Genomic DNA, 22,014 nt, shown 5'->3' on the forward strand with positions numbered 1-22,014 from the left:
AAGACAATGAATAAATGAAGAACTCAAATGGGATGAAATAAACCAAAACTTGCTTCTCACAAGTGTAGCATGGCTTTGTGAACTCTGCAAACAAAATGTCCAATCTGACAATGAGAAGAGTAAACGAATAACAATAAATTGAATGCATTAACAGAAAATAGCATTAACAAACATTGTAGATTATAAACAATGCAGATTAAGGGTAAATGTACTACTGGTGATATTACAGTGCCTTCGAAAATAATTCAGTTCTTGACTTTTCCACATTTTGTTACGTTAAAGCCTTATTCTAAAATTGATTCAATTGTTTCCCGCCCCTCATTAACCCACACACAATACCCCATAATCACAAAGCAAAAACAGGTTATACATTTTTGCTAATTTATTAAAAATTAAACTTAAATCGCTTTTACATTTTTTCAGCATTTACTCAGGACTTTGTTGAAGCACCTTTGGCAGTGATTACAGCATCGAGACTTCTTCGGTATGATGCTACAAGCTTGGCACACCTGTGCTCTGCAGAGCCTCTCAAGCTCTGTCAGGTTGGATGGGGAGCGTCGCTGCACAGCTATTTTCATGTCTCTCCAGATATGTTAGATCGGGTTCAAGATCATGCTCTGGCTGGGGACTCAAGGACATTCAGATACTTGTCCCCAAGCCATTCCTGCGTTGTCTTGGCTGTGTGCTTAGGGTTGTTGTCCTGTTGGAAGGTGAACCGTCGCCACAGTCTGAGGTCCTGAGCAGGTTTTCATCAAGGGTCTCTAATTGGCACAGTTCATATTTTCTTAGATCTTGACTAGTCTTCCAGTCCCTGCCGCTGTAAAACATCCCCACAGCATGATGCTGCCACCACCATGCTTCACCGTAGGGATGGTGCCAGGTTTCCTCCAGATGTGACGCTTGGCATTCAGGCCCAAGAGTTCAATCATGCCATCATCAGATCAGAGAAACTTGTTTCTCATGGTCAGAGTCCTTTGGTGCCTTTTGTAAACTCCAAGCGGGATGTCATGTGCCTTTCACTGAGGAATGGCTTCCATCTGGCCACTCCACCATAAAGGCTTGATTGGTGGAGTGCTGCAGAGATTAATGTGTTTCTGGAAGGTTCTCCCATCTCCACAGAGGAACTCTAGAGCTCTGTCAGACTGACCATATGGTTCTTGGTCACCTCCCTGACCAAGGCCCTTCTCCCCCGATTGCTCAGTTTGGCGGGGCAGCCAGCTCTAGGAAGAGTCTTGGTGGTTCCAAACTTCTTCCATTTGAGAATGATTGAGGCCACTGTGTTCTTGAGGACCTTCAATGCTGCAGAAATATGTTGGTATCCTTCCCCAGATCTGTCTCTCGACCCAATCAAGTCTTGGAGCTCTACAGACAATTCCTTCGACCTCATGGCTTGGTTTAGCTCTGACATGCACTGTCAATAGTGGGACCTTATATAGACAGGTGTGTGCCTTTCCAAATTATGTCCAATGAATTGAATTCACCACAGGTGGACTCCAATCAAGTTTTAGAAACATCAAGGATGATCAATGGAAACAGGATGCACCGGAGCTCAATTTTTAGTCTCATAGCAAAGGGTCAGAATATTTATGTAAATAAAAAGGTCTTTTTTTTATTAGTAATACATTTGCTAGTGTAAAAAAAATTACAAATGTTTTTGCTTTGTATTTATGGGGTATCGTGTAAATTACTGAGATATATATATATATATACACATACAGTGCCTTGCGAAAGTATTCGGCCCCCTTGAACTTTGCGACCTTTTGCCACATTTCAGGCTTCAAACATAAAGATATAAAACTGTATTTTTTTGTGAAGAATCAACAACAAGTGGGACACAATCATGAAGTGGAACGACATTTATTGGATATTTCAAACTTTTTTAACAAATCAAAAACTGAAAAATTGGGCGTGCAAAATTATTCAGCCCCCTTTACTTTCAATGCAACAAACTCTCTCCAGAAGTTCAGTGAGGATCTCTGAATGATCCAATGTTGACCTAAATGACTAATGATGATAAATACAATCCACCTGTGTGTAATCAAGTCTCCGTATAAATGTACCTGCACTGTGATAGTCTCAGAAGTCCGTTAAAAGCGCAGAGAGCATCATGAAGAACAAGGAACACACCAGGCAGGTCCGAGATACTGTTGTGAAGAAGTTTAAAGCCGGATTTGGATACCAAAATATTTCCCAAGCTTTAAACATCCCAAGGAGCACTGTGCAAGCGTTAATATTGAAATGGAAGGAGTATCAGACCACTGCAAATCTACCAAGACCTGGCCGTCCCTCTAAACTTTCAGCTCATACAAGGAGAAGACTGATCAGAGATGCAGCCAAGAGGCCCATGATCACTCTGGATGAACTGCAGAGATCTACAGCTGAGGTGGGAGACTCTGTCCATAGGACAACAATCAGTCGTATATTGCACAAATCTGGCCTTTATGGAAGAGTGGCAAGAAGAAAGCCATTTCTTAAAGATATCCATAAAAAGTGTTGTTTAAAGTTTGCCACAAGCCACCTGGGAGACACACCAAACATGTGGAAGAAGGTGCTCTGGTCAGATGAAACCAAAATTGAACTTTTTGGCAACAATGCAAAACGTTATGTTTGGCGTAAAAGCAACACAGCTGAACACACCATCCCCACTGTCAAACATGGTGGTGGTAGCATCATGGTTTGGGCCTGCTTTTCTTCAGCAGGGACAGGGAAGATGGTTAAAATTGATGGGAAGATGGATGGAGCCAAATACAGGACCATTCTGGAAGAAAACCTGATGGAGTCTGCAAAAGACCTGAGACTGGGACGGAGATTTGTCTTCCAACAAGACAATGATCCAAAACATAAAGCAAAATCTACAATGGAATGGTTCAAAAATAAACATATCCAGGTGTTAGAATGGCCAAGTCAAAGTCCAGACCTGAATCCAATCGAGAATCTGTGGAAAGAACTGAAAACTGCTGTTCACAAATGCTCTCCATCCAACCTCACTGAGCTCGAGCTGTTTTGCAAGGAGGAATGGGAAAAAATGTCAGTCTCTCGATGTGCAAAACTGATAGAGACATACCCCAAGCAACTTACAGCTGTAATCGCAGCATAAGGTGGCGCTACAAAGTATTAACTTAAGGGGGCTGAATCATTTTGCACGCCCAATTTTTCAGTTTTTGATTTGTTAAAAAAGTTTGAAATATCCAATAAATGTCGTTCCACTTCATGATTGTGTCCCACTTGTTTTTGATTCTTCACAAAAAAATACAGTTTTATATCTTTATGTTTGAAGCCTGAAATGTGGCAAAAGGTCGCAAAGTTCAAGGGGGCCGAATACTTTCGCAAGGCACTGTATATATACACACATATATTTGTTTAAATCAATTTTAGTGTAAGGATGTAAAGTAACAAAATGTGGACAAAGTCAAGGGCTCTGAATACTCTCAGAAGGCATACGTAAATGGTAGCTGCAACTTCATTTGTTTGCTATAAATTATAACCTGTTGTCCGATGAGCACCGGTCTTCATACTTGATGCCAAAGCAGCGCTCCCTCTTTTTTTGCATTGAGTAGTGAGTCACTGTTGGAAGTAGTCCACCTCTTGCCCTTCCTGTGGGGCGTCATTATCTAAAAGTGGTTTCCTGCCCTTAGTCTGTACAAATTGTTAAGAAATTCCCAGTATATGTCCGTCATTTGCTTTCACTAATCCTGTGCTCAGTGCACAGGAGATGAAAGGACACAAGAAGAAGCCACAGAGATAACACCTGTAGTGTGACTGTACCTTGTCGAAGAGGGGCTGGTAGAGGCCAGCGTACTTCCTCTCCAGCTCATGGACTTCCTCATAGAACTTTGCTTCTATGCTGGCACATTGCACCTGTAGCTTCTTCAGGGCGTAGACTCGCCTCTTCACAGCCTTGGGGAGCAGGCTGGGGAAGAGCGGGAGAGGCATAATCATGCACACTCATCACAAAATGGTAAATCCATGTAGCAAAGTGCACACATAAGGAGAAAGGACAGATTAAGTGAATATATAACATCCCAGAACCCAGAGCCATGCATGTCTAAAATAAAGTATAGTAGCATGTTTCTATGAGGGCAATTCTGTGGGAAAGTCAATTGGAGCATGGAAAATAAAGTTTGTCATTTGCAAATGGGGCTGTGTCAACAAAGGCTCTCAGAAAAGAAAATTGGATGTAAGTGCCCAGAATATACATTTGACTTGGGGTTAGAAATCAAAAGCTATGCATGAAGCCTCTTTAGTCATAAGATTCCTACCTAGACCTCATGAGCTGTCCTAACCAGTTAAACATTACATTTATTTAACTAGGCAAGTCAGTTAAGAACAAATTCTTATTTACAATGACGGCCTCCCCGGCCAAACCCGGACGACGCTGGGCCAATTGTGCGCCGCCCTATGGGACTCCCAATCACGGCCTGTTGTGATACAGCCTCGATTCGAACCAGGGACACGCCTCTTGCATTGAGATGCAATGCCTTAGGCCCGCTGCACCACTCGGAAGCCCATTAGCCGGTAATAGCCAGCATTTGTCTGATATTTGCAGTTAAATTTGGAGTGCACAGGATATTTGTTAAACATCTTCTCACATCCGAACAGCATACAGATATAGAGCCTTTGAGTGGAAAATCTGTCACACAGCGAGCTGTTGCAAGACAACTAGGAACTCTGAAAAATACGGAGGTAAAATCATTACATATTCAGGTTGATAAGTCGGAGCTCTAGAAAGAGGCCCGAGGTCCCGAGTTGGACTACCATTCAAAACTATTTTTCCCCAGTCTGAGCTATTTCTCCCCCCCCCCCCCCAGTTCCCAGTTGTCTTGAACTCTGTGAAAATTTTATTTATTTAACCTTTATTTAACCAGTTCAGTTGTTTTCAACACGGCGGCAAACGGCAACGGAAGGCAGGCTTCATCAGCCCGTCACACAACACTTTACAATGAGATGGAGGTAGTATGCATTTACCAAAACATATACTTCATTATTTGAAACCTGAACGTTTTAATACGAGGCATGTCTTACCTTGCTTCCAAGCAGCCTCTTAGATCACTCTTCTAAACTGCTAATGGACATTTCATTCTATCACATGAAACTGTTCACATGTGCAGTGATATTTTGACAATGGTGGTATCCCGCTAATAGCATTATGGAGCGAAGAGTCGCAAGAAGCCTACTGCCTTGTGCACATTGCTGCGCTTATAATGTATAGAAATAATGGTTTGTCAACGTTAAGCTAAACGCTCTCCTCGGCTGCATCAGACTCATTGCTTTTTAATGTATTTTTTTTTAGTTTATGTAGCCTAGGTGTGGTTGAATACTTTTGGGATCTATCATCCCGCAACTGTCCCAGAGTGTTTGGAATAGGCAATTTCTTTCTAGACAAGCTGACAAATAGAACTTTTAAACTTTTCTACTATTCGTCTTGTTGGCTGAGGAAAAGTAAAATGTGGACAATTCAAAGAGCACATTAGAATTCAGTAAGGACTGCACATCATTGCAATCTCGACTTGCATGTTCTGTTAATATGAATGACCATATTCAAAATGTGATTTGTCATTCTGAGCAATGTGGGTGGACGCCCTAAATAAGTTATTACTAAAACGTCTGGTCAATTAAATGTTACATTAGCTGGCTAGCCAGTTCAAATAATGACCATATACTATTCAAAAAAGTACGTGGACACCCTTTGAAATTTGTGGATTTGGCTATTTCAGCCACACCGGTTGCTGACCAGAGTAAACAATCGAGCACACAGCCATGTAATCTCCAGGCAAACATTGGCAGTAGAATGGCCTCACTGAAGAGCTCAGTGACTTTCAACATGGAACCACCATAGGATGCCACCTTTCCAACAAATCAGTTAGTCAAATTGTTGCCCTGCTGTTATTATGAAGTGGAAACATCTAGCAGCAACAACGGCTCAGCTGCAAAGTGGTAAGCCACACAAGTTCACCGAACGGGACCGCAATTCACAAGAGTTCCAAACTGCCTCTGGAAGCAACGTCGGCACAATAAGTTTGTCAGGAGCTTCATGAAATGTGTTCCGATGGCCGAGCAGCCACACACAAGCCCAAGATCACCATGCACAATTAAAAGTGTTGGCTGTAAAGCCCGTCGCCATTGGACTAAGGAGCAGTGGAAACGCTTTCTCTGGAGTGATGAATCCCGCTTCACCATCTAGCAGTCCAACGGATAAATCTGGATTTGGAGGAGACCAGGAGAGCGCAACCTGCCAATGCAAACTGTAAAGTTTGGTGGAGTGTAAAGTTAGTGAAAGGAAATCTTAACACTACAGCATATATTCTAAACGATTCTATGCTTCCAACTTTGTGACAACAGTGTGAGGAATTTATGCAGCCCTAGTTGTAGCCTCTTTCAGTTCACTTTTAATTATGTCATTTTAATTCCATCTTCCATCGATTAGATCTCTGAACTTGCTTTCCGTCCAGCAGAGCACCAATTACAACTGCCTCTCCACAGCGAGCACATTGAAAGGATCAGAAAGCATGCTTTTTCCCCCAAACTTTTCCAGAACAACAATATGTTATTTATGTTTTGATTTCTAAGACATTCTCAGGTTTGTAGGCCTATCACAAAATAAATCATGGATTTTATTGTGATGGTGTAGGCTATATTAAATGGATTTACTCAACTTTCTAAAATGTAGGTGTTCCAAAGCCACGCAGCAGCAGCTTGTACGCGTAGAAACGCAGTGATGCTAAACACCTTTATGTTAGTTAACGGTCAATTACAGTGACAGCGGCAGACTTCGCATGACAATTACTGGCTGACAAAATTTCACGACCGCCACAGCCCTAGGCACACACATCAAAAGTTAGGTTTATATTTGGTTAGTCCATCATGCAAGACATGAAAACATTTATTTTGCGTGAAAACGTAACATCCATAGTGCTGGAATCGCCCATAAAATATCTGTGACTAGTGCTCACCTCTCCATGTTGTGGAGGCTGTCCTGTCTGTCCAACGGTCCTCCTGGGATCTGCATGCCATGGTCTCCCTTACCTGTCAATCAAACCAGAGCACACACACTGACTCACACTTGAGCACTACTACTCCTCACCAATTCACTGTGTGAATCATGCTGGCCACGTTCCAAATCTGCAAATTTAGACTGAATCTAAAATGTATTTCCATCATTCCTCATGTCCCATCTCCTCCAATGTGCTTTGAGGAGGAGGCAAGGAGGTCAGGGGTGCTGTAACTATATGAATAAATGTCATCATAACCTGTGAGCCAGAGAATATTTTAAGGACCAAGCGCAAGAGAAACCACTCACTTTAGCAACATGGCAGTGGAGAGCTCTTAATGAGCAGATTCTACAGATAATTGTTTATTCTCCTACCTTGGCAAACACTACATTGATCTGTATTATTATTATTCCCCCAAAGTTTAGATTTGTAAAACAATAGGAAATAAAAACCCGATTTATTTTCAACTGCAAGTACTGTGTTGGGACTCCTGATTATACGCCACAAATTACTACCGAAACCCAGAAGGGAGGGATTCCTTAATTGGAAAATGACAAGGGATATGAAGGATTACATTGGAAACGTGGAGTTCAGAAACCATGGCCGAGCAACTTGCACGATGAAATACGGAGTCAGGGAAAGACAAGGACGGCAACTCCAAGGCTGTTATTCAGAATTGATCAGGTACTAGGAGAAGAAATTCCTCCAAGACATTAACATGAGGGTTATGGAACTGATTGTAAAGAAACAAACATTGAATGAGTATGAACGGGACATTGAAAATGAAACTCGCATGGACTTAAAACAAGAAGTGAACAGTGCAATGAGTTATATGGACTTAAAAAGGTCAGTAAAACACTTAAAACGGTTTATGAAAAATGCAAATGGAGGACAATGCACGCTCTCCTTCCGATCGTTTGAACAATGTGTGAAATCAGTGAAACTACCCAAACTGGTTATTGAAAAGATCTCTGGGGACATTAGCCAATGGCAAACGTTTCAGTCAAACACAACAATTGAAAATAACCCAAATCTCAGTAAGTCAGAACACTGTAAATTCAACTAACCGGTACAGCTGCAAATGTAGTTGAAGGTCTAGCATTAAATAATGACAGGAAAATGCAATCCAAAACGATTTGGAAGTAAAGATCTAGGTCATTAATGTGCACACAAACAAGCTCAAGTGACTTCAGACGTACAGTTGAAGGCCTGATCACAGACAACGATGAGACCGATAGGGAAGGGTTCAGAGACCTGGCAGTGTGGTGCCAGGACAACATCTCCCTCAACATAACCAAGACTAAGGAGATGATCGTGGACGACAGGATATGGAGGACCGAACACACCCCCATACGGGACTGAAGTGGAACAGGTTGACAGCGTCAAGTTCCTTGGTGACCACATCACCAACAAACTATCACAGTCTAAACACACCAAGAAAGTTGTAGAGGGCACGATAACGCCTTTTCTGCCTCAGATTTCGCATGGGTCCCCAGATTCTAAAAATGTTCTACAGCTGCACCATCGAGAGCATGGTTGCATGGCACTGGTTGCATCAGCGTCGGGTATGGCAACTGCATGGCAAGTCATACACTGTTCCCTCTGCTACAGCACGGCAAGCAGTACCGGCACGCCAAGTCTAGGTCCAAAAGGCTCCTTAACAGCTTCTACACCCAAGCCACAAGACTGCTTAACATTTAATGAAATGGCCACCTGGACTATTTGCATTGACACCCCCCCCACCCATGTTTTTACACTGTTACTACTCGCTGTTTATCTATGCAAGGTCACTTTACCCCTACCTACATGTACAAATTACCTCGACTAACCTGTATCCCTACACATTGACGAAGCACCGGGACCTCCTTTATATAGCCTCATTATTATTTTATTGTGTTACTTTATTTTCGACTTCGGTAAATGTCCTACCTCTATGTTCTTAAACTTCTTTAAGGGCTTGTAAGTAAGAATTTCAAGGTAAAATCTAAACCGGTTGTATTTGGCACGTGTCAATTTTTTAAAATTTAATTTGAAATCCAAATCCACAGTCTAGACTCAATGGGAGTTGACGAGACCAATTAAAGTAACTTACAATGCCAAATACTAAGAAAAATTATCACAGAAGAGCTCTGGTTAATCAAAAAGGGTATGACAATGTTCTCAGTGTGAAAGATCATGAGGTTCCTGCAGAAAGAGGCTGAGAGAGAAAGGCTAATCTGACAGACAAAAGTAGATGGTTCCAAGACAGAGAGAAGCAACGTGGGACAGTACACAGGAGAACATTAGAGAGAAGTAAGCCCAACAAATTGGCAGCAATGTTTCACAGAAGTGCGAGGGATAGTCACAATTAGAGGTTGCCAGATTAATCGGAATGGCCGATTAATTAGTGCCGATTTCAAGTTTTCATAACAATTGGTAATCTGCATTTTTGGACACCGATTACATTGCACTACACGCGGAGACTACGTGGCAGGCTGACTACCTGTTATGCGAGTGCAGCAAGGAGCCTAGTTAAGATGCTAGCTAGCATTAAACTTCTCATAAAAAAAATTAAAAACTCTTAACATAATCACTAGTTAACTACAAACGGTTTATGATATTACTAGTTCATCTAGCTTGTCCTGCATTGCATATAATCTATGCAGTGCCTGTTTAATATCATTGAATCACAGCCTATTTCGCCAAACAGGTGATTTAACAAGCGCATTCATGAAAAAAAAGCACTGTCGTTGCACCAATGTTGTACCTAACCATAAACATCAATGCCTTTCTTAAAATCAATACACAAGTATATATTTTTTAAACCTGCATATTTTGTTAATATTGCCTGCTAACATGAATATATTTTAACTAGGGAAATTGTGTCACTTCTCTTGTGTTCTGTGCAGAGTCAGGGTATATGCAGCAGTTTGGGCTGCCTGGCTCACTGCGAACTATGTGAAGACCATTTTTTCCTAACAAAGACAGCCAACTACGCCAAACAGGGGATGATTTAACAAAAGCACATTTGTGGAAAAAAAGCACAATCGTTGCACGAATGTACCTAACCATAAACATCAATGCCTTTCTTAAAATCAATCCACAGAAGTATATATTTCTAAACCTGCATATTCATTTAAAACAAATTCATGTTAGCAGGCAATATTAACTACGCAAATTGTGTCACTTCTCTTGCGTTCATTGCACGCAGAGTCAGGGTATATGCAACAGTTTGGGCCACCTGGCTCGTTGCGAACTAATTTGCCAGAATTGTACATAATTATGACGTAACATTTGAAGGTTGTGCAATGTAACAGCAATATTTAAACTTAAGGATGCCACAGTTAGATAAAACACGGAACGGTTCCGTATTTCACTGAAATAATAAACGTTTTGTTTTCTAAATGATAAGTTTCCAGATTTGACCATATTAAATGACCTAAGGCTCGTATTTGTGTGTTATAATTAAATCTATGATTTGATAGAGCAGTCTGACTGAGCAGTGGTAGGCAGCAGAAGGCTCATGAGCATTCATTCAAACAGCACTTTACTGCGTTTGCCAGCAGCTCTTCGCAATGCTTCAAGCATTGTGCTGTTTATGACTTAAAGTCTATCAACTCCCGAGATTGGGCTGGAAATACTAAAGTACCTATTAGAAGGTCCAATAGTCAAAGGTATATGAAATACAAATGGTAGAGAGAAAAATTCCGATAACTACAACCTAAAACTTCTTATCTGGGAATATTTTTTACATGGCACATATTGCACTTTTCCTTTATTCTCAAACACTTTGTTTTTGCAATTTTTAAACCAAATTGAACATTTTTCATTATTTATTTGAGACTAAATGTAATTTTTTTGATGTCTTATATTAAGTTAAAATAAGTGTTCATTCAGTATTGTTGTAATTGTCATATATACACACACACAGTGTGGCAAAAAAGTATTTAGTCAGCCACCAATTGTGCAAGTTCTCCCACTTAAAAATATGAGAGGCCTGCAATTTTCATCATAGGTACACTTAAACTATGACAGACAAAATGGAGAAAAAAAATCCAGAAAATCACATTGTAGGATTTTTTATGAATTTATTTGCAAATTATGGTGGAAAATAAGTATTTGGTCACCTACGAACAAGCAAGAGTTCTGGCTCTCACAGACCTGTAACAACTTCTTTAAGAGGCTCCTCTGTCCTCCACTCGTTACCTGTATTAATGGCACCTGTTTGAACTTGTTATCGGTATAAAAGACACCTGTCCACAACCTCAAAAGAGTCACATTCCAAACTCCACTATGGCCAAGACCAAAGAGCTGTCAAAAGGACACCAGAAACAAAATTGTAGACCTGCACCAGGCTGGGATGACTGAATCTGCAATAGGTAAGCAGCTTGGCTTGAAGAAATCAACTGTGGGAGCAATTATTAGGAAATGGAAGACATACAAGACCACTGAAAATCTCCACGCAAGATCTCACCCCGTGGGGTCAAAATGATCACAAGAACAGTGAGCAAAAATCCCAGAACCACACAGGGGGGACCTAGTGAATGACCTGCAGAGAGCTGGGACCAAAGTAACAAAGCATACCATCAGTAACACACTACGCCGCCAGGGACTCAAATCCTGCAGTGCCAGACGTGTCCCCCTGCTTAAGCCAGTACATGTCCAGGCCCGACTGAAGTTTGCTAGAGAGCATTTGGATGATCCAGAAGAAGATTGGGAGAATGTCATATGGTCAGATGAAACCAAAATATAACTTTTTGGTAAAAACTCAACTCGTCGTGTTTGGAAGACAAAAAATGCTGAGTTGCATCCAAAGAACACCATACCTACTGTGAAGCATGGGGGTGGAAACATCATGCTTTGGGGCTGTTTTTCTGCAAAGGGACCAGGACGACTGATCCGTGTAAAGGAAAGAATGAATGGGGCCATGTATCGTGAGATTGAGTGAAAATCTCCTTCCAACAGCAAGGGCATTGAAGATGAAACGTGGCTGGGTCTTTCAGCATGACAATGATCCCAAACACACCGCCCGGGCAACGAAGGAGTGGCTTCGTAAGAAGCATTTCAAGGTCCTGGAGTGGCCTAGACAGTCTTCAGATCTCAACCCCATAGAAAATCTTTGGAGGGAGTTGAAAGTCCATGTTGCCCAGCAACAGCCACAAAACATCACTGCTCTAGAGGAGATCTGCATGGAGGAATGGAGCAAAATACCAGCAAAAGTGTGTGAAAACCTTGTGAAGACTTAAAGAAAACATTTGACCTCTGTTATATACCCTTTGTTGGCAATGACAAAGTATTGAGATAAACTTTTGTTATTGACCAAATACTTATTATCCACCATAATTTGCAAATAAATTAAAAATCCTACAATGAGATTTTCTGGACTTTTTTTTCTCATTTTGTCTGTCATAGTTTAAGTGCACAATTGGTGGCTGAATAAATACTTTTTTGCCCCACTGTGTGTGTGTGTGTGTGTGTGTGTGTGTGTGTGTGTACACACACACACTGCTCAAAAAAATAAAGGGAACACAAACACAATGTAACTCCAAGTCAATAACACTTTTGTGAAATCAAACTGTCCACTTAGGAAGCAACACTGATTGACAATACATTTCACATGCTGTTGTGCAAATGGAATAGAAAACAGGTGGAAATTATAGGCAATTAGCAAGACACCCCCAATAAAGTAGTGGTTCTGCAGGTGGGGACCACAGACCACTTCTCAGTTCCTATGCTTCCTGGCTGATGTTTTGTTCACTTTTGAATGCTGGCGGTGCTTTCACTCTAGTGGTAGAATGAGACGGAGTCTACAACCCACACAAGTGGCTCAAGTAGTGCAGCTCATCAGGATGGCACATCAATGCGAGCTGTGGCAAGAAGGTTTGCTGTGTCTGTCAGCGTAGTGTCCAGAGCATGAAGGTGCTACCAGGAGACAGGCCAGTACATCAGGAGACGTGGAGGAGGCCAACAACCCAGCAGCAGGACCGCTACCTCCGCCTTTGTGCAAGGAGGAGCACTGCCAGAGCCCTGCAAAATGACCTCCAGCAGGCCACAAATGTGCATGTGTCTGCTCAAATGGTCAGAAACAGACTCCATGAGGGTGGTATGAGGGCCCGATGTCCACAGGTGGGGGTTGTGCTTACAGCCCAACACCGTGCAGGACGTTTGGCATTTGCCAGAGAACACCAAGATTGGCAAATTCGCCACTGACGCCCTGTGCTCTTCACAGATGAAAGCAGGTTCACACTTAGCACGTGACAGACGTGACAGTCTGGAGACGCCGTGGAGAACGTTCTGCTGCCTGCAACATCCTCCAGCATGACCGGTTTGGTGGTGGGTCAGTCATGGTGTGGGCTGGCATTTCTTTGGGGGGGGCGCACAGCCCTCCATGTGCTCGCCAGAGGTAGCCTGACTGCCATTAGGTACCGAGATGAGATCCTCAGACCCCTTGGGAGACCATATGCTGGTGCGGTTGGCCCTGGGTTCCTCCTAATGCAAGACATATATATATACACACATACATATATATATATACACACATATATATATATATATAGACATACATACATATATACACACATACATACATATATATATATATATATATATGTATGTGTGTATATATGTATGTATGTCTATATATATATATGTATGTGTGTATATATATATATGTATGTGTGTATATATATATATATATATATACACACATACATACATATATATATATATATATATATATACACATATATATACATATATACATATACAGTGCCTTGCGAAAGTATTCGGCCCCCTTGAAATTTGCGACCTTTTGCCACATTTCAGGCTTCAAACATAAAGATATAAAACTGTATTTTTTTGTGAAGAATCAACAACAAGTGGGACACAATCATGAAGTGGAACGACATTTATTGGATATTTCAAACTTTAACAAATCAAAAACTGAAAAATTGGGCGTGCAAAATTATTCAGCCCCTTTACTTTCAGTGCAGCAAACTCTCCAGAAGTTCAGTGAGGATCTCTGAATGATCCAATGTTGACCTAAATGACTAATGATGATAAATACAATCCACCTGTGTGTAATCAAGTCTCCGTATAAATGCACCTGCACTGTGATAGTCTCAGAGGTCCGTTAAAAGCGCAGAGAGCATCATGAAGAACAAGGAACACACCAGGCAGGTCCGAGATACTGTCGTGAAGAAGTTTAAAGCCGGATTTGGATACAAAAAGATTTCCCAAGCTTTAAACATCCCAAGGAGCACTGTGCAAGCGATAATATTGAAATTGAAGGAGTATCAGACCACTGCAAATCTACCAAGACCTGGCCGTCCCTCTAAACTTTCAGCTCATACAAGGAGAAGACTGATCAGAGATGCAGCCAAGAGGCCCATGATCACTCTGGATGAACTGCAGAGATCTACAGCTGAGGTGGGAGACTCTGTCCATAGGACAACAATCAGTCGTATATTGCACAAATCTGGCCTTTATGGAAGAGTGGCAAGAAGAAAGCCATTTCTTAAAGATATCCATAAAAAGTGTTGTTTAAAGTTTGCCACAAGCCACCTGGGAGACACACCAAACATGTGGAAGAAGGTGCTCTGGTCAGATGAAACCAAAATTGAACTTTTTGGCAACAATGCAAAACGTTATGTTTGGTGTAAAAGCAACACAGCTGAACACACCATCCCCACTGTCAAACACGGTGGTGGCATGGTTTATCGTCAAAGGAATGAGTGTTACACCGAGGCCTGTACTCTGGAGCGGGATCGATTTGGAGGTGGAGGGTCCGTCATGGTCTGGGGCGGTGCGTCACAGCATCATCGCTGAGCTTGTTGTCATTGCAGGCAATCTCAACACTGTGCGTTACAGGGAAGACATCCTCCTCCCTCATGCAGGCTCATCCTGACATAACCCTCCAGCATGACAATGCCACCAGCCATTCTGCTTGTTCTGTGCGTGATATCCTGCAAGACAGCAATGTCAGTGTTCTGCCAAGGCTAGTGAAGAGCCCGGATCTCAATCCTATTGAGCACGTCTGGGACCTGTTGGATCGGAGGGTGAGGGCTAGGGCCATTCCCCCCCCCAGAAATGTCCGGGAACTTGCAGGTGCCTTGGTGGAAGAGTGGGGTAACATCTCACAGCAAGAACTGGCAAATCTGGTGCAGTCCATGAGGAGGAGATGCACTGCAGTACTTAATACAGCTGGTGGCCACACCAGATACTGACTGTTACTTTTGATTTTTACCCCCCTTTGTTCAGGGACACATTATTCCATTTGTTAGTCATATGTCTGTAGAACTTGTTCAGTTTATGTCTCAGTTGTTTAATCTTGTTATGTTCAACCACATTTTTAAGTTAAGTTTGCTGATAATAAACAGTTGACAGTGAGAGGACGTTTCTTTTTTTGCCGAGATATATATTACGTATGTTTTCACACTGAGGTTGGAATAATACTGTGAAAATGACCTTTTTTTTTTTTTTAAATGTCATTTGTCAAGTCAGTTCAGAACATGGTCTTATTTACAATGACAGCCTAGGAACAGTGGGTTAACTGCCTTGTTCAGGGGTAGAACAAAATATTTTTACCTTGTCAGCTCAGAGATTCACTCTAACCGCTCTTCCCAACGCTCTAACCACTTGATTACCTGCCGCCCTAGGTAACCCTTTTAGTGTAAGAACTGTTTGAAAAGACCGCCTTGAATTTCAGCCTGTTTAGGTGGGATGGTTAATAGAGCCATAAGAAAGAGTTCCAAACCTCTGCCAATAACAGCTAGTTCTCAGTTTTCCCCTCCCAGACAGTACTAGCAAATTCTTACTTGATAAATAGCTATTTTCTAAGATACTATATTTCTTTTTGGCCATTTGAATTGAAAACAATCACAATACGGTACTAAATTGTTACACAGAAATTTGATGTTGGGATAAAAACGGCTGTATTGGACGTTTACAAATGTTCCATTATTCATATCTCTAGATGCTAGCTATCAATATAAGAACATGTCAGCAGCTCTGTGACCAGGGTCATGTTCATCATGTCCCACAATGGAAAACATTTGTAAATATTTGGCGATGGAAAAAGAAAATGGGCGATTCAAATCCGACAGGTCTAGGCAGTCCCTCCCTGTTTCATTCCGTTTTCTTCTGTTCGTTGCCTAAGACGAGTGACAGGCAGTTTGTGCTGATCCAAAAGGCTTTTGCTTCCCTTTATATTAATAAATGCCCTCTTTATGATAGCAAAGATGCAGCGAATGATTGTTCATACCTCTTTCGATCTTATCATAGCCCTGCTCGTGACTAAATATTACATGGCCCATGACTTCTGTTTAAGGCAGTGAGATGCTACATGCAAAATAGTCTGCTGTGAAATAATGAGCTGAGGCTTAGAAGGAGTGATCTAATGGTGGGGCAAGGAGGCACTTGGGTTAAACCAATAGCTCAGTTTGTGTTGTGAACTTACTTGCAAAGCACACACACATACATACAAATAAACACAGGGCACCAAGTTCCTGTTAACTCTAACAAAGAGGGTGCCATGTTCCTGAAAAAGGGTTGTGTGTACAAAGAAATGTGCACATCCTAGGGGATCTGAAAAGCTATTATCAAAAGGAAGAAAATACAAAGTATTTCCACAGCATCCAACTAAGAGGAATGTTATGCAGATATAGAATGATGCTTTTAAAATGTATTTGTCTTCCGGAGGTGACAGAATTGGCACGATGCCGAGGTTAGGTACAGTGCAGGAAAATCCATGACCGTATGACAGCCTAGATAGGAGGCTGTCAGATAAAACAGATGGCAAATTGAGACATGATTGTTCCATAACCGGTCATCAGAGTAGAGAGGTTCATCTAACTCAGCCGGATGGCTGAAATAAGTTTAATTCCTACATCTTCATTTCATATTTTAAAATCAGATTTTGTATCCTCAAATCCTCACTAGGAAATAGCTGTCTTTCATAGAATTGAAAATACAAGTGTCGTCTGATTTGAGACACTTGAGTAAACTGATTATGAGTAATATAATTGGTCTTACACGGGCAGAGCAGATACTTGCCACATTCCTTCACCACATTAGATCACACAGAACATACCTCTGCCTTCAGCTTTGTTGGCCTCCATCGTAACAGCTCCTTCTGCTCTGTAGCAAAATAGATACAGGGGTCAATCTGGGAATTAAGTGACTTATGCTCTTAATAAACGAGGCATGCTTGTGTGAAACATAACTGGAATGATAGGTTATTAAAACTATGTTCATAGGCAGTGCAACAGTAGTGGTTAGGTAACTTTGCTAGCATTGTTAAATTAACGTAGCTATTACCAAGAGTTCCTGACAAACCTATTGTCAGTAACCAAACAAGCCTGTCAGTTGACTAGCTAACTTAGCTAAGATCTGCTGTTTGGCTGGATATCGAATATTTAAAGTTAAAGTGACGGCCTTAATAGGTATTGTGAAATCAAAATGAACTAGCTTGCTCCAGTAACTGGAACACAACAAGCCTCAAGAGCGCAGTTAGATCACGCATTATGCTTGCCTTTGGCAATAATGACACATTGACATGCTACGTTGCTAGCGTACCTACAATAGCTAGCTAAGATTGTTTTACGTCGGTCCGTGTCGCGAATAGAGAAATGTCGTATTACCAGATCCTCAAAACAACGAAATTGACATGTTATGTCTGTACGCATTAGTTGCCTATCTGCTAGACAATTCTAGCATCCACAAATAACTCTGGGCGGTGCCACAATTATTTGACAGTAAACGTTAGCTAGCAGTAACGTTAGCGTGCTAGCTGATAGCATGTTCGCATGCTGCCCCTCAGAAACAGATTTTATGGCCAACAAAAACCCGGTAACACGACAGCAAGTAGTTAGTCAGCTAACGTCACATACAGAAAACACTACCAAACGACGAATTTTAATGGTCGACCACGACGGAAAAACCTGCTCATATAAGCTTGTTTCTCCTTAAGTCAAATGCCCCCACTCAACGAGCCACATGACATGTGGGAATCTCGCTAGCTAGCCAGGCATTTGTTGCTAACAATCAAATGTCACAAACAGTAACTTCTCTGACACTAGCAACACGCCTCTGACAGCTTCTACCATTTCACTGTTCAATACCTCCTGTTGAAACACAAACAATGTAACAAAATCCAATGAGAATAGCTACGTAGATATCTGGCGAATTCTGCTCTCTTACCTCAGGGTCTTCTTCTTCTTGAGAGTTGTATTATACAGATTACACCTATTGACGTGTTGCCGCCACCTACTGTACAGGGTTTTGAAACAAAACAAAAAATAATATATTCCATTGCGGGAAGGGGGACCAGATATTTTTATTTTTTTACCCTTATTTTACCAGGTAAATTGACTGAGAACGCATTCTCATTTACAGCAACGACCTGGGGAATAGTTACAGGGGACAGGAGGGGGGATGAATGAGCCAATTGTAAACTGGGGATGATTAGGTGACCGTGATGGTATGGGGGCCAGATTAGGAATTTAGCCAGGACATCAGGGTTAACACCCCTACTCTTACGATAAGTTCCATGGGATCTTTAGTGATCACAGAGAGTTAGGACATCAATTTAACATCCCATCCAAAAGACAGCACCCTACACAAGGCAATGTCCCCAATCATTGCCCTGGGGTATTGGGATATATATTTTTTTAGACCAGAGGAAAGGGTGCCTCCTACTGGCCCTTCAACACCACTTTCAGCAGCATCTGGTCTCCCATCCAGGGACCAACACTGCTTAGCTTCAGAAGCAAGCCAGCAGTGGGATATGCTGCTGGCGAGATAATACAAAATTAAATCAAAACAACCAACTCCTACACAGGCTCAGGTGCCTGTGAGGGTGGAGCATTCATCAACAAGATTCCTTGCAATGCCGCTGCATTGACAAGGAACATCAACTTCTTTCTCTACTCCTACTACCATTACTTATTCAACGTAACACCTTTTTTACACTCTTCTCTTTGCCTCCGGATAGGAGACATTCTGGACAGCACTTATTCTTGCCACATCAGTCTCCTTCACCCTAACGGGACACTTCAGAAATCCGGGTGCATGTTCACCACCACAATTGAACCTTTTAGGCTCAGCTGGCATATAATACTCATCTCATCTACATACACTTGACACATTACAGAATAAGTGACACTTATCTCACTGCATTGGTTTGGGCATGAAGGCTCTCACAGGGAATCTCATTTAACCCAAATACATGTGAGAAGGGAGAGACTCTTCTTCAGGAAACAATAGAATGGATGGAGTGGGCTTCCGCACGCCATCTACTATTCGGGTCAGTCGTTTTGAAGAACGTAATGTATTCAGCACAAAAGCTTGAACAGTATAAGTTATATACCCTAACATAACTGTCAGGAAAAGACTCAACATCAAAACTCAAAAGAACAGACAACGACTCTTCTGTTTCACCAATCACGTCACCTTGTCGCGTGATTGGTGCGTTGCACCCAACAACAAGCATCACAAACACTGAATCCTCCCCCTTCAGTTGGTCAACTTTCACATCTACAGTTACCCCAGTAATCACTCCTTTCAATGGCGCCCTTTTCTTGGGAGCAAAACAATTTACACCTCGTGTCCCCATTTATTTAACGCTGAGCGCCTGCTCCCTCTGACCAGCAAAATCACAAACAGTTATCATAAGACCACTTCTGGATACCTTCACCGATTCCACAGTACTCAATTCTGTTTTCACCAACCCTGAAACTACAAATGGATCAGCCAAAAGGCAAGGGTTCACTTTTTCCAAAAAAATGCACTCCTACCGTCACAGACTCATCTTTATTCTGACTTTCGGTGCAAACCTCGGGCTTCGAGACCTTCACCACATCTACCACCTCCGATACTTCCCACTTCCATTTCTCCTCCTGTCCTCAAATCAGCATCCAGCTCACTCGGCTTACACTTTCTACCATTCTTCTTTAACAAAACATATCCTTTTTTCCCTCCATATTTAACCGATTTAAGCTCACTATCTTTCTTCAACCTCCTCTGCCTCTCATTTTCCCTCCATTCCTCCTCCATATTCCAAGTATACGTCTCACTATGATAATACTGCACTTCTCCTGACATACTGTACATCTTGTTCTTTCCCTCTTAAGGGCAGTCATTTTCCCCTGGCTAATCCTTTCTCCTCAATCACTCTGGACGTGCATTGGAATTCTGAGAACTTCAACGTTGCCTTCAGCTGAACTTGCAAAGAGAGATGGTTGACCTTCAGCCCAGCTAGGTCTTCTTCTTCGGTAAATTGCTGATCTCACAATTTAATGTGCATCCTGTCACCTACTGTGCAGGATGGAAACAAGATTCACAAAAAAAACTAAACTACCAAACTACAAAAAAAACTACCAAACTATCAAAAAATAAATGAACTAAATCAGATCTGATCCCTACATAGGTTCAAGGGGAACCTGGGAGGGAGGGTCTTCTGCCACCAGTACTCCTCGCAAGTCTTCAAATGTAAAATCCTTAAGTCCCAAAAGATTTTCTGCCACAGCCACAATAATGTCCAGTTTCTTAGACTTCTTTGAGACTTGTGTTATAAAGTTTATAACTGTGGCAATGAACACCACAAAATCCACATTTTTAACACACAGGGTATCTTTTGACTGGCAGCAAACCTTTATTACAGGCTGTGGTGTATCCACAACCATATCGTCACTGGCTTCACTTGTTTTCTCAATTATTTTAGTCGCCTCCCCATAGGAGATTCAATTTACCGCTCTAACTTTTGTCACTTCAATCTCCTTCACCCTTACAGGGCACTCCAGGAACTCGGGATCATGAGCCCCACCACAATTACAACACTGTCGTCCTTCTACCCACAGTTCTTCAATATACTCTGTCCGTCTGCACACACTTGAAACATGGACAAATTCTTTACAATTCTTGCACTGCAATGGTTTTGGGACGAAAGCTCTTACAGCGTATCTTACATAACCAAGCTTCGCATGCGTTGGTAATTGTTCTTTATCAAAAAACAACAGGACATACAGACTTTCTTCTTTTTCTCCATTCACCCAAAGGGTCAGACGCCAGGCACCACTACTCTGGGAATTCTATTCAGGTATTGAACCTGAACATCTGTCGTCACCCCTGAGATGACTCTGATGGGTGCTCTACTCCGAAGTTAGAAACACAAAACCTCTGTTGCTCGTATTCTTTTGAGGCTCACTGAAATCTTCCTCTGTTCTTCAGAAATACAATTCATCTAAATAAGACCGCTCCTGGTCACTGACAGACTTTTCCCAGTGCATACCTCACCATTTTCAACACCTGAAACGGGTCTCCCACATATGCATCCTTACTCAACAAACACATCCCAACAAGAAGCGATTCATTATCCTCCAATTTTAGACAATTTCCTTTTTGTTCCAGTTTTTGATACTCCTGTTGTCCATTCAGAACATTTGTCTTCACCAACTTTGCTCAATGTGCTGTTTGATTCGAACCCAAAATCCACTTTCACTATCTTTCTTGCCATTTTACCTCAGGGTCTGTGCTGCTCTTGCTCCTTCTTCTTCTTTGGGATTGGGATGGTGGATCGCATCCAACTTTTAAAGCGCATACACCGCCACCTACTGTACTGGAGTGTGAGGCCAGTAATGGCCTACCTACATTAAATAAGCTTCATTATTCCTGTTCCTCTTAGAAGTTGAAATAGAGCCATGGACACCACTTCCCTTCCCCCACCAATGTTCCCTCTAAACTGCAGGCACAGTTCCCCGGGACTGCCACACAGAAGAAACCACGCAGAGAACCACAAGATAGAACATCACTCAACTTTCTAGAGTTTCTAGAGTTTTCCCTCTTAACACTAAAATGTGTTAAAAACCTTTCCCTTTCCTGTGAGAATTGTGATGAATCAACACAATATTAGCAACTTTCAATGTAACATACCTAAACAAACTATCCAAGACTTAGTATGCAAAACTAACTATGCAAGATATTTTGTAGTAGGCATAACGCATTGGAGGATGATTCTAATGCATTGACAAGCACCATTCAGCCAATGTGG

The 22,014-nt window shown here is 41.8% G+C and overlaps 1 protein-coding gene across 14 annotated transcripts in view; it reads right to left on the reverse strand.

Annotated features, from left to right (window-relative positions):
- The window catches only part of nap1l4a (nucleosome assembly protein 1-like 4a), a 64,225-nt gene extending 42,676 nt beyond the window's left edge, over nt 1–21,549 (reverse strand). For 3 of the 14 annotated variants that reach the window (XM_021564172.3, XM_090201364.1, XM_090201385.1), the window contains exons 1-4: nt 18,089–18,212; nt 17,059–17,105; nt 6,951–7,023; nt 3,766–3,910 (exon numbers count right to left, since the gene is read on the reverse strand). In XM_021564172.3, the coding sequence (XP_021419847.1) occupies nt 3,766–3,910; nt 6,951–7,023; nt 17,059–17,086 (246 nt within the window). In that variant the 5' untranslated portion in view covers nt 17,087–17,105; nt 18,089–18,212. Of the gene's footprint in view, nt 1–3,765; nt 3,911–6,950; nt 7,024–17,058; nt 17,106–17,543 lie in introns of all 14 variants that reach the window. The other 11 variants (XM_021564183.3, XM_090201399.1, XM_021564179.3 and 8 more) reach the window with 8 other exon arrangements.
- Between the last annotated feature and the right edge of the window lie 465 nt (nt 21,550–22,014).

The sequence above is a fragment of the Oncorhynchus mykiss genome, chromosome 2, assembly GCF_057628025.1.
Source record: "Oncorhynchus mykiss isolate SJ-2025 chromosome 2, ASM5762802v1, whole genome shotgun sequence".
NCBI lineage: Eukaryota > Metazoa > Chordata > Actinopteri > Salmoniformes > Salmonidae > Oncorhynchus > Oncorhynchus mykiss.